Here is a 13,693-nt window from a genome sequence, read left to right on the forward strand (position 1 = left end):
AGTGAGAATCAAGGATGTCAAAATACTTGAAAACATAGATCTGAGGATCGTGATTCAAGGCCAGCCCACCAGGAAAGATTGAGACTCTTTTCTTGGATAAACTACTCAGAAAAAGCTAGAAATGGCACTGTGGCTCAAGTGTTAGAGGGCTAGCCTTGAGAAAAAAAAAATCTCAGGGATAGCATCCAGGCCCTGAGTTCAAGCTCCAGGAGATAATCAATCAATCAATCACACACACACACACAGACACACACACAGACACACACACAGACACACACACAGACACAGACACACACACACACACAGACACAGACACACAGACACAGACACACACACACACACACACAGACACACACACACACAGACACACACACACACACACACACACACACACACACACACACACACAGAGCAAATGCTTCGTGGCATCACAGTTTCCCATCCCTGGAGCTATATGCAGTTGTTAATTATTTGACCAGCTAGACTCCATTTGTGGCAGCTGTGTCTCCCCCAACCCCACCTGACTCCATGACCTAACCCAGGACCTTCTTATTAAATGTTCTCATTATAGTGAGGTTCAATCAAGCTTTATTTAAGATGGTGACATTTCGAAAGTTGCAAACTTGTTTATGTAAGAAAATGTTTTTTCATATCTTTTTTTCCTATTTTGATTGAGTAGGAATTCCAAGCAATTTTAGAGCTTTATAGAAGTTTATTTAATGTTATATTTTGCTTTTTTTTGCAACTAATGCATTGCATGTCATGGTTTGCAGTGGTATCATTGGTCGTAGCAGTAAAGATTTCAAGAAATACTTATTCAACTTCATCGCTGCCATGCCTCTTGTAAGTTTACTTCTTTAAAAATGCTTATTTAAATAGGGGAAAATTTCACCTTATTAAAAATCTTTGAAGAATTTTAGAAAATGTACTCTTTTAAAGATTTGTATTTTGTTCCAGTTTTGATTGTGTATCCTATTTTTTTCAATGTAAACCTTTATACTAGATAGAAAAAAGAGAGATTTCATTCAGTGTCACTTACAGTATACATATGTGTATATTATATATTATATAAATATACACACATATACTTTCTCTTTTCATTCTTTCTTCTTTAATCTTCAGCACAAATATTCTCCACTGCTTAGCAAACATCCTGTTGCATGGCATGTCTCCCAGTTGTAAACCAAAATTATTTTCAGATACTGTCAAGATGGGATTGAGACAGAGAGACAGATTTACATCATCTTAGTGGAAAGTCATTATTTTAGACCATAACTCGAGCCACTATTAAGTTAAATTGAAATTTGTGATCTGAATTTATTAAAAGGAAATTGTTTAGTCTAAAATGTAAGCCACTTCCTTAGCTTGGCTTTTATTCTTATTGTACTGTAACGCTTTTAATAGTCTTAATTTAAGGGTCAAAAACAGAAGCTTGGCTGTAAAAAGCCAATTCAGTTGAAAATATGCAAGACACTCCAGCTTATAAAGCTTAAAGATGGGCATACGTAGTTTTTAGACTTTTAAAATCAAAGGTTGAGATAAACAACAGATATGAAAGATTGGTTTCCACAGAAGCCCATCATTTATATAAACATTGAGAAAACTTATAGTAAATTTGAATTAGAAAAGTAAATGTGAATTTGGAACTTACATTTTTAATGATAGCAAAGATGAGTAAAGTGTTTAAGAAATAATCTAAAAAAAGTGTAAAATTTACATTATTTTTTAAAACAAAGACACAAAGTATAGAAATTCTATTGTCTAGGTTATAGACAGCTAATTTGTAGGTAAAAATAAAATGAACATAAATGCCTGAACTTCTAGCCTCAGATCTTTTACATTTGATAGAAAGATTACAGATTTGATTGTTTGCCAGAAAAACATGACAAGAGAGATTACATAATAAAAATATTTTTTATTAAGTTCCAAGTAAAGTTTAACTTAGGGTAATTAAAGTCCGTTTCATTTGGCTTACTTTGTGGGTCTTGCATTGTTATAAATTCTGAGTAAAACAGAACTGAATTATATCACTAGACTATCAGTTATAAAAATTACAGGATTTAGGGATGCAGCAAATGATAGAGAAGTTACAACTTAGAGAAAATAGAGCAAAAACAATATTTGTTTGTTTTCAGATCTCTCTGGTTAATAACTTCTTGAAGTATGGGTTAAATGAACTCAAACTATGCTTCCGAGTAAGGCTCACTAAATACCTCTATGAGGAATATCTCAAGTAAGTGATAACCTATTTTCAAATTAAAAATACCTATATTGAATAGTATTGTGATAATGAGGTAGAGATGTTTTTCTTTATTTATGAATTACTTTTCAAGAAAAGATCTTACACTCAGCAGTGTATTATTAATACATTTGAATGAAATCCTGGCTCTCCTTGAGTTGACAAGTTTCAAACCTGTGTGTGTGTGTGTGTTAGATAGCAAAATGTGAATTTTTTAATTTGTTTTAAAAATCATGTCTTAAAATCACTTTTTGTTCTTTTAGATCTTTCACATACTATAAAATGGGAAATTTGGACAACAGAATAGCAAATCCAGACCAGCTGCTCACACAAGATGTAGAAAAATTTTGTAATAGTGTAGTTGATCTTTATTCAAATCTTAGTAAGGTAAGTTTTTCTATTTTTAAAAAAAAAGGTGTTGGGTTGAAAATTTAGCTCAGTGGAGGAGCACTTGCCTGGCAAGTACAAGGCCCCGAGTTCAATCCTCAACTCTACAAAAAAATCATTCTTTTTGCTAAAGTTATTGAATTTTCATAGAATTTATTGGATGGACAGAATAACATATCAATATTTAATTTTTTATAAGAAAATTAGAATGGTTACAATTATTTAAATTATTTTTTGAGGTGGTTTGGTCCCAGATTGATAATTTAGTGCCTTTTGACAATTTTGAGAGAGTTTTCCGAGTTAGTTTAGTAAAAAAAATTTGAATTCATTTCTTCACCTATGTACTTCTAGCAGTTGTTAGAATTTGATTTGTCAATTTGTTTTCAATTCCACATCTCTAATAACTACACAAAGGACTTCCTGTTTTCTTATTCAATGTCTCTTAATTCTAATATATCACTTTGAGTCAAAAGATTTTTCCAAGATATAAGTTTATTTTAGTTTTCTAATTACTATTTTTCCCTTTCTCAGAATATTGCTAAAACATTTATCTTGGATAGGCCTTAAACAAGTTTTCTTTCTTCCTGTTAGTTCCATCAGTTGTTAGCTGTCTTCTCATCTTGTCACTTTTACACTTTTGTATAGTCTTCATTATCTGCTGCATTGACTAGCACGTGGAGTAGCATCTATAAGATTGTCTGCCCAGGATCCCCCTCCCTCTTCATCTTAGATGCTCCACCTTACACTCTAAGCAACATGACTGCCTTTGGGCTCGGATAGGAGCTTGTCTCAAATTGGCTTGATTATAATATCTGTGCTTCAGGTCATAATTGACGTATATATTCAGTCTTTTGACAAAAATACTGTATAAAAGGGACTAGATCCTGGTGTAGGACTAGGAATGCTCTTTCCTTAACCATGTAGATGGAGGTCACAGAGTCAATTCTTAGAGGTTAATTGTGGTACAGGTCCACTAGTAAAGAATCTTTCACCCATGCCAAACTTTGTTATTTATTTAGCTCTCCAGAGGCCTTTGTTGACTGATCCTAAACTGTAGGAATTCTAACAACTAAAAGTAGTCTAATAATTAGCTTTCTTTTCTGATCCTATTGCCACATTACAAGTTTGCTTTCTCTGTACATGGATGAGGAGTCGTATATAGGTAGAAACTTGTTGGGATTTTGTAGCCAATTTCATAGTTAAATTATTGTATATCTTTTATGTCTTGGCACTTGAGCAAATGCGGTCTCAGGTCTTGTGTACCTGGGATAGAGATGAAAGTTTTCAAATTAATTAAAATGTTGCTATTCATGAAACATGTTGAATCATGTTTGGTGTCTGGCTAAATTGTCCTTGATAAGTCAAAAATGAAAAAGTACATCTAGTACTAGCTAATTCATAACCCAAGCCAGCTATATTAGTAGTAATGTAGATATTAGATTTAAAGTGAAAACACACAATTTGGGTTCCTTGAAAAACATTACAAAAGCATTTATTACTAAAAGTATTACAATAGCATTTTAAAAAATGTAAGTCTAGGTAACCTAGTTCTTAGATACAGTTCTTAAGTTGTCTCTGTATGTGGAACAGAACCTTAAGACTCTGTTTCTGGAAGTGTGAGTTTTATATCACAAAATTAGATTTCATGGTACCACTTGATTATTTCATTGAATAATTGTTGTGATTAAATACAGTAACAAACTCAAACAATATTAGAGCAGGGAGACCCTCTCATTTTACAGGTGAAGATTTATAGAACCTAAGTAAATAGGTAGCAGATTTGGGATTACAATTCAGGTAATCTTGTTCAGTGACTTTTAGGCTACATTGATAAATTACTGAATTACGGTTAATTATCATGGGAGAACTATTTTAGTTGATAGAAAATATGAAGTGTTTTACTTATCAATAGACATTCTTTAGAAAATATCCATTTAAAATTCCTTAATAACTAATTTAAAGTGTATTTATTGATCTATGTCCTATTATGTGCATTGAGAACTCTACATGTTGGTAATGTTAAGTAACATTTTGTATTTAATATGCATTAGTTACCAGTCCGGACAATTGAGTTCTGGGGTCTAATGTTATATATTTTGATATTTATTTTACAGCCATTTTTAGACATAGTGTTGTATATTTTCAAGTTAACAAGTGCAATTGGAGCTCAGGTGAGTTTCCTCTTATTTTACCTTTTAAATTGCTAGCTTGATACTTTTAAGATTTTTTTTTCTATCAACATGTTTTTAAATAAATGAAACTTAACATGGCCTGGTTGTAAAACAATACTGTAGTAGGGATTTTAAAGATATTTTAATTGGGCTTTTTAGTGTCTCTTAAGTCAGAGACTCAAAAACTTTTGGCAGTTTATAACCAGAAATACTTAAGAATTGAATGTACATGCATGCTTTATTTACTACAAAGTAATGTTGGAAAGCAGATTTGGAGACAATCATTTTAATGTAAAATATAAATGTTAAAATATGGGCTGGGAAGTTGGCTCAGTGGTAGAGCGCTTGCCTTGCATGCATGAGGCCCTGGGTTCGATTCCTCAGCACCACATAAGCAAAAAGAAAAAAGCCGGAATTGGTGCTATGGCTCAAGTGGTAGGGCACTAGCCTTGAGCTGAAGAGCTGAGGGACAGTGCTCAAGCCCAGAGTTCAGGCCCCACAACCGGACCCAAAAAAAAAAATATATATATATATATATATGCAGTACATTCAAAATAAGGATAATAATTTCAAGCATATTTTATAATAATATAAATAGTTGCCAATACTTTGGCTGTTGGCTACATTATCCTGTCTTTGATATTTGTGGTGGCAAAAAGTACCTTTAAATTTTCTCTGAATATTTTCATTAGAGTTTAACGTGTACTCTTTAATATGTATTATTATGCATGTGTAATAATCATACTGTGTGACTTTGTGTACGTAGGTATATGCATATGTATTTTGTAGGTGATTAGCAATTTATACTTTTGTTTTTGCCTTCCAAAAATGGTAAAATAGTTTTTCATTTTAATTTTTGCCAATTAAAAAAAAACTTTTTGCTACCTCATGATTCAGATTCAATCATTGTGATAGTATATTTGAATGAATAGACCTAATTTCTCTTGTCTCTGTGCTGTATTAAGGTATTTGCTTTTATTTTTCTAATTCTTAAGAAGTATATTTTCATTTACTTCTGTTATCTGGTTCAGCATTTCTTAAAAGGAGTTTTAGTCATCTCTGTGCTCCCTATTTGCAATAATTGTTGAAATCAATCAAGCTTAATTTTTGAAAATGTTGAATACATGCTATGTTAAACTTAAATAGTAGAACTTTTATAAAGAAAGTTCTTACTGGGGCAAAATTAAAATATGGTAGAAGTAGGTTTTTCAAGCAGTTATAATGAATTCTGATAATGGGAAGTTTCAAACATATATTTAGTGTTTGTATGATCTACAGCAGATAGTTGACCTGCTTTGAGGCAGTATGTAATGTCTGTTAAGTATGGTAAGCCTGCCAGACATGAATCAACTTCCCTGAATAACAGTTCAGGAAATTGTTATTTTGGTATGGCAGATAGGATGTATGTAGGAATGAAGAGAGGGCCTATCATGAGCTTGGAAGCTAAGCTTGAAGCCCCTTAAGTTGGTCAGTAGTGATGAGGTTATTGACAAAAGTAAGTAGTATAGTAGCTGAAGCAGGGTGCTCAAGCAGGGAAAAGCTGCTTGTTGGGTGATTATGCTTGCAGCATATATGCTTGCAGTTAATACCATAGGCAATTAATACTATAGGTTTCTAACTGTGATGGGAATAGAAGTATAAGTTTGGGAAAGAGAAGATGGCCAAGGAAGGAATCGAAGGAACTTGAGGAAATATTGAATATTCAAATAGGAGGCAAAAAAGAGATCTGAGAATTTATTGTGGACTCTTTAGAGAATACTAAGGTGAGTTTCAGTAGAAGACTGTTAGATGTCATTAAAAGTTTTTAGGTAAGCAAAAGGTGGGAGCACTGGAGGGAAGGACCTGCAGGTGAGAGAAGTATAGAGACTGGTGTGGTGTGTGTGTTTATTTTAGGAAAGAATCAGGGCAGAACAGTTAACCAAAGAAACAACTTCTCACAGACATTGGGGTTCATTCTAGAAATTGTACGTTTGCATCCCAGTGGATTTTATTTTATGATATCCTTGAGCTTTGTCTGTTTTTTTCTTTCAACGTAACAGGGCCCAGCAAGTATGATGGCCTACTTGCTTGTTTCTGGGCTATTCCTAACTCGACTTAGAAGACCCATTGGTAAGATGACAATAACTGAGCAAAAGTATGAAGGTGAATATAGATACGTTAATTCCCGGCTCATCACTAACAGGTAGGGAGAAATATATTAAGCTATACAGAAATTTATTTTTATGGTTATTGATGTCATTTATATTGACTCTAAATAGTTGAATAAACAAAATAGCGTATGTATTTACTTGTTTTGAAAAGTCATATTATGGGACTAGCATGGCTATGGTAGAGTGCCAGCTATGAGAAAGAAAAGCAAGGGTATGAGGTCCTTGGTTCAATCCTTGTGATGCCTATTGAACTATGGAATTTTCATAGCTTGGAATTTTACTATTTGTGATTCTGATACCTGGGTTCTTTTACCATTCTCTCAAGGAAACTATGAACACAGGATAAATGTGATGCATCCTTATGGAAAGTTAATTTTACTTGAAGGAATTGCTTGTATAATGGAAGAAATAAACGTTCATTTTGGAGTAGAATATAAACCTTACATTAATTTCTAAGGGAAAGAAAAGACTTGGGAGAGTCATGGTATTTACTGAATGCTGTTTAAACAGCAATATCTGGACTTCCATGTGCATATTTACTTCACTGGGCTGTAAGAGGAATTTTATTGGGGCAGTTTACATCATACTTGCATAGTGCAAAGATAGGAAACTTTAGAGTCAAATAGACTGAGAATTTTAGCTTCTTGACTTGTTTCCTATGGGGCTTTAACATTTACTTACTGAATCTTGCTTTATCTGTTAGATGCTCTTGTTTTTGACTTGAGATCCTGTAGTCCTTGTGGTCCTACTCATACTAGCTCAACAAAAGGGGAGTAGTTTCAAGGATGTGTGGTGTCAAAAATAAGAACGGTTCTGTCTCATCAAGGCCTTCTGAGAGCTGACACTTATAAAGCCACAGAGATTTAGCTTGCTTTTTTGTTTTCTAAAAGCTGACTATCAAGGCCCTGCTACCTGTCTTTTTCTGTCTTTTCCCCCCCTTCTCTTGTGACTTAAAGTCTGTAATGTGTGTTATAGCCCGCCCTGTCTTCCCATATATCAGGATATTGACTTTCCTTGACTTACTTCACATATGTGAGGGTTAGGAGGATTAGCTCATCAAAGCTTTCCTAGCTGAGCTTCTTGTGGCAAAGGCTGTAGAGCTGTGTATGATCCAGCCAGATGTGTGTGTGCTCCTGTGTACCATGAGCTTAGCTAGGTTCTGGATCCCAGGCACAGCCCCTGGGTTGAGATGGCACCAGAAGAGTTCTTAGTTGCTTCATTTAAAACCAAGTATTTATTTATTGAAGATTGCATTTTAATTATCTTTCAGTGTTCCCTAACATTGAAATTAATTGCTGAATTATTTTAACTTTTTAATAGTGAAGAAATTGCCTTTTACAATGGGAATAAAAGAGAAAAGCAGACAATCCACACAGTCTTTCGAAAACTGGTAAGATAACAGAACTGAGTTCATGTGTATTTCCATAAGTATAACTATTTGGTATTTATTTGGTATATATTGTGTATATATACGTATCTTAAGATAGGTAGTTTAAATGGTTATCAAAATGTTTGTACTGTATTTTAAATGAAAAGTAGAGATTACATTCATTAAAATCTTCAGTAGTTGTAAAATGAGTCTTACTAATGATAAATTTAGTTTGTTCTTATTGAAATCATGAAAGTGCAAGGAAGATTATTGGGGAAACAGGAATCAGCAAACTATTTTTAAGGGACCAGACAAGATGCATAGAGTTTTAGGCTTTTCAGATTATGTAGCCTCTGTTACATCAATTCAGCTCCCCTACTCAAAGGTAGCCATATGCAACACATAAGTGAATGGGTATAGCTGCATTCTAATAAAACTTTAATTATAAAAACAAGTGATATCATATTTGGGTTGTTTACTGACCTTTCATTTGGAATATAAATATTTTTGCTTATGAAAGCTGTATTTCAGTTTTTATTTACTTGAGTACTTGGAAAATTTTAATCCAAGTAATTTTATTCATTATGCACTCAGTAGATATTGATGGCCTCTTGGGTATTTAATGGGTACAGCCATTAGTGCTGACGATAATTAGGCAGGTGAGTGAGTATGACAGATTGTCTTGCCTTCATGAAGTTAAGATTTTAGTGGAAGTGTGTGAAATTATTTCAGATTACTTAGAAAAGTTAAATAAGGTATTTTAAGTTATTTCAGAAGTAGAATTTCCATCTAACCATATTTAACATTTCTGAATTTGTAGAGTGCTCCCTGATAAACTGTATGGAAGGCTCTTTTTCAGAAAGGAATATGCCAACTGGCTTCCTTGGTCTCTTCCTGTGGATTTTCAGCCCACATGTTAATATTTCATTGAGGCTTTACCTTTTCTTATTAGCTTACTTGAAATGGCCTGGAACAGTTCCTTCCAGTCTAATATTCTAGTTTCATAAAAGCATATATTGTAGTTTATGTTGTATTTTGTTGGTTACTGTCTTTCTAGAATGCAAACTCTGTGAAACTCTGTGATCTCAGACACTTGTTCTATTCTCCTTATTGCTATGTATCTCCAGCATGGAATCCAGTGTCTGACACATACTATTCCCTGAAAAAATATTTCAACCATTGGTCTAGAATCACAGGGGGTATGAGAGTAAGCTAAGCTATTTTAGTGCAAGAAACAGTTATTGTGTAAGCAAGTGGATGTTCTGTGTAATTTCAGATGATAATACTCTGGCCAAAATGAATTAGGGTAAAGGGATAGAGAATGATGGGGCCTGTTTGCTGGATAGTTAGTTAGAATGGCTAAGAGACTCCTTCTTGATGAAGTTACATTTTATCAGAACCCACAGGAAGTGAGGGAGTCACAAACTGTCAATATCTAGGAAGAAAGCATCACTGTCATCTCCAGTAAGAGGAAAGCCTTAGAACAGGGATATGTTTGAAAGGAATATAGAGCCAGTGGCAGGTCACACAGCACCTTAAATAATCTGGTAGATGGACAACTTGAAAACACTGAGCCTGTAAAATAAAAGGAATTTATAAATTTGTAATTATGAGGGCTGGGAAGGTGGCTCGGTGGTAGAACGCTTGCCTTGCATGCATGAGGCCCTGGGTTCAATTCCTCAGCATCACATAAGCAAAAAGAAAAAAGCCAGAAGTGGCGCTATGGCTCAAGTGGTAGAGCGCTAGCCTTGAGCTGAAGAGCTGAGGGACAGCGCCGAGGCCCAGAGTTTAGGCCCCACGACCGGACCAAAAACAAAACAAAATTTGTAATTATGAGATAACTGTGATCCTCTCGATCTCAGTCTCCCAGATAACACACAACTTAGGTTGTGTGACATGGCTATGTTTGCCTTAGCACTCGCTCACATTGTGTGTCATCTAACTCTTAGGGAAAGCACAGGCCAGGTGTCTTCACCAAAGCAAAGTATTGAGTGCCAGTTTGGACTAATGTTCTACCCAAATTAGCTCATCCTTCCATTTTCTGTGCTTTGGATGTTGACAAGTTTGGGGTTATATGTGTGTAACGGTATTGCATATACAAACATTGTTCTGTTACACACAAGGGAAACAGCATTATTAAAGTTATGTGTTTTCCATTTCGTTTGCGTAAAACATTTTTAATGAAGTGTTTGGCACCTGCTCTGTGGTTAGCATTGTGTTTTAGGAAGTGTGGTGTACAATATAATGAAGAATCATAGGCACCTAGTAAGTGTTCATTGAATAAATGAATGCTATGGTTTGCTTGTCTTGATAAAGTAGTTTTTAAAAAATAAAAATGTATTTATAAAACTTCTCTTTTTCTGCCAGGTGGAGCATCTACATAATTTCATTTTCTTTCGATTTTCTATGGGCTTCATTGATAGCATAATTGCCAAATGTAAGTGTATTTTGAAAGAGATGTTATACTAAAGTGTGTGAAAAAGTGGGATAATGATAATCCTTACAAAAAAAGTTTTGTTAGTGCTGGGGTCCTTGCACTTGTCAGGTGGGCGCGCTTCTACTGAGCTGTGCTGAGCCTCTGCTCACTCCTTTTTTTTTTTTTTTGCACTGGCTACTTTGAGACTCGTTTTTTGCTTGACAAGAACCTTGACCATTATCCACTTATGTATCTTCCCATTGTTGCTGGGATGACACTTGTGGCATGTGCTGCCGTGCCCAGATTCTTCTCTTGAAAAGGAGTCTTACAAACTTTTCTTTACCCAAGCAGGCCTGGAATTGCAATCTTCCTGCTCCCAACCTCCCATGTAGTTAGAATGACAGAGGTGCACCACTGTTCCCAGCTTGATTGGGAAGGGGTGTCACAAGCTTTTTTTTGCCCAAGTTGTCCTCCAACCATGACCCTCCTGATTTCAGGTCTCTCAGTTAACTAAAAATACATGTGTGGACATTGATGTCTAGTTGTACATTCTAACACTCTTTATTTGTTTCAGACATTGCCACTGTGGTCGGATACCTAGTTGTCAGTCGTCCTTTCCTAGATTTATCTCATCCTCGACATCTTAAAAGTACACATTCAGAGCTTCTGGAGGTAAAGTGGTAATATTGAAATGAAGCCTTATTTTTGATTTTTTAAAAAACTGTAAGCAAAATCTAACATTCATTTTTATTTAAGGATTACTACCAAAGTGGAAGAATGCTTTTGCGAATGTCTCAAGCTCTGGGTCGAATAGTTTTGGCTGGACGTGAAATGACTAGATTGGCTGGGTAAGATTAGTAATAATGAACAGGTGAAGAAAAAACTTCGAAAAACGTTGTGTTTAATGAGTTAAGATGAAGGGGGTAACCTTTCCTGTTCCAAGAAGTTGATTTGATTAGAAATGAAGACTTTTCTGTGATTCTGACTTTCTATTGTTCCTGAATTTGTAGGTGCAATTGTAGATATAGTAATAAAATTGTTCTTTGATTGGAATAGGCTTAAATACTTTATAATTTCAAACAATATAAGAGACATAGTATTAAATTAAAAAACAAAACAAAACACCATAATGTAAAAATTGCCATAAATTTTCAGCTTACCTGAGGAAATTTGAGCTTAGAGCTGTGATACAGTTTCTTAGTTCTTTCTCTTCATTCCTCTTTCCTGCTGTGACAAGTATGCCTTTACTTACACACACACACACAGACACACACACAATCTTATTTTGCTTCCTCTTGTTTTGATTTCATTATTTCTTCAATGATTTCTGTCTAACATTAAAAGCTCCTGTTCTCCTTTTCATAAGAAAGAGAGCATGTCTCCCTTTCTTCCCTGTTTGCATTTGGCATACTTCTAATACATTCTTTCTTCTGCTAGAAAGGCCAACTTTACACGTGACTGTATAGTTTGCTCCCGTAGGAGCTCAAGTTCCATACTTCCTGGATCTAAAAAATGCACTGGCATTTTTTTTTTTTGTAGTACTCACTTCCTGAAGTTGTAGCAGCAAGAATTACCGCCCCTCCTATCCTCTCAGTGAATTATTGTGAAACCTCTTCCCTTTCCCTGCCAAAACATAACGTGTGTATTGCTAGTCTCTGATGAAGCTTCCTCATAGTAGTTCACTGAAACTAAATTATATATGAAACTTGAGTTATGCTTAAGTGAAGATGGAATAATAGTCTGATTGTGATTTTCTTTCTTTTTTTTTTGACTAGTTTTACTGCTCGGATTACAGAATTAATGCAGGTACTGACGGATTTAAATCATGGCAAATATGAACGCACAATGGTCTCACAGCAGGAGAAGGGTAAATATGAATATCATAGTTTGAGATCGCAATTTTAAGCTGACACAATGTGATGCTTTAATTCTTATTTTCCATTTTAGGTTCTGAAGGAGCACAGCTCAGTCCCTTGATACCTGGTGCTGGAGAAATCATCAACCTCGATAACATTATAAAGTATGTACAGAAAAACCTTGAGTATATAAGTATTTGTTACACTTCACAGTAACCCTTCTCAATTTATTCATCTGAATTTAAAGTCAGCTTCTTAAAAAAATAGTTTTGAGGTATCATTGGCATAAAATGGCTTATATTTAAGGTATATAATATTGTATTTTGATGCTTATATTATGATCACCATACCCCAGCTAATTAATTACCATTCATCTCTACATAGTTACCATTCGTGTGTGAATGTGTATGTGTATATTTGGTGAGAATTTTTTAGCAAAGAGCAAGTTTCTCTCCCTATGCTGTACATTAGACCTCTAGAATTCACTTAGTTTGCATTATTACCAAAACTTCATACCATTTGACAAATGTCACCCTTGTGTACCCCTCTCTGAGCCTCTACCAACTACTCCCACACTGTCATACTCTCTGCTGTGAATTTGGCTTTTATAGATTCTACATATAAATAAGATTATGCAGTTTATTTTTGTATCTGGCTTATTTTCCTTCTGGTATGCTTTCCACCACCCATATCAACAAATACTATATAAGGCTAAATGATATTCCATATATATGTATGTGTTTATTCACACATACAATGTATTCTTTATCTTTTCACCAAGTGAAGGACATGGAGGTACTTTCAGGGTCTTAGCTTGGTGAATAATTTTGCAATGAACCTGAGAGTATACATACCATTTTGAAATAATGATTTTATTTTCTTGGGTCATATGCTAGTTACATTTGTAATTAAAAAGAATTAACATATATTAATTGTACAAAGGTTTCATTGTGATATTTCCATCCATGTATATGTATAATGCATTTTGATTATATTCATCCTCTGTTACTTGGTCTCATTCCATTCTCCCTGCTTTTTTAAACAATTGTTCACCCTAATTAATTTTTTTTGTCTTTCCTTTTTTGGTACTGGGGATTGAACCCAG

At 34.5% G+C, this 13,693-nt stretch overlaps 1 protein-coding gene across 1 annotated transcript in view; it reads left to right on the forward strand.

Annotated features, from left to right (window-relative positions):
* The window catches only part of Abcd3 (ATP-binding cassette, sub-family D (ALD), member 3), a 60,362-nt gene that overhangs the window by 34,152 nt on the left and 12,517 nt on the right, over positions 1-13,693 (forward strand). Inside the window, 11 exon segments of the mRNA XM_013018331.1 lie at positions 774-843; positions 2,136-2,233; positions 2,503-2,626; positions 4,741-4,797; positions 6,837-6,979; positions 8,268-8,337; positions 10,684-10,753; positions 11,307-11,404; positions 11,489-11,580; positions 12,508-12,599; positions 12,680-12,752. Coding sequence (XP_012873785.1) covers positions 774-843; positions 2,136-2,233; positions 2,503-2,626; positions 4,741-4,797; positions 6,837-6,979; positions 8,268-8,337; positions 10,684-10,753; positions 11,307-11,404; positions 11,489-11,580; positions 12,508-12,599; positions 12,680-12,752 — 987 coding nt within the window.

Source organism: Dipodomys ordii, unplaced genomic scaffold, assembly GCF_000151885.1.
Source record: "Dipodomys ordii isolate 6190 unplaced genomic scaffold, Dord_2.0 Scaffold39, whole genome shotgun sequence".
NCBI lineage: Eukaryota > Metazoa > Chordata > Mammalia > Rodentia > Heteromyidae > Dipodomys > Dipodomys ordii.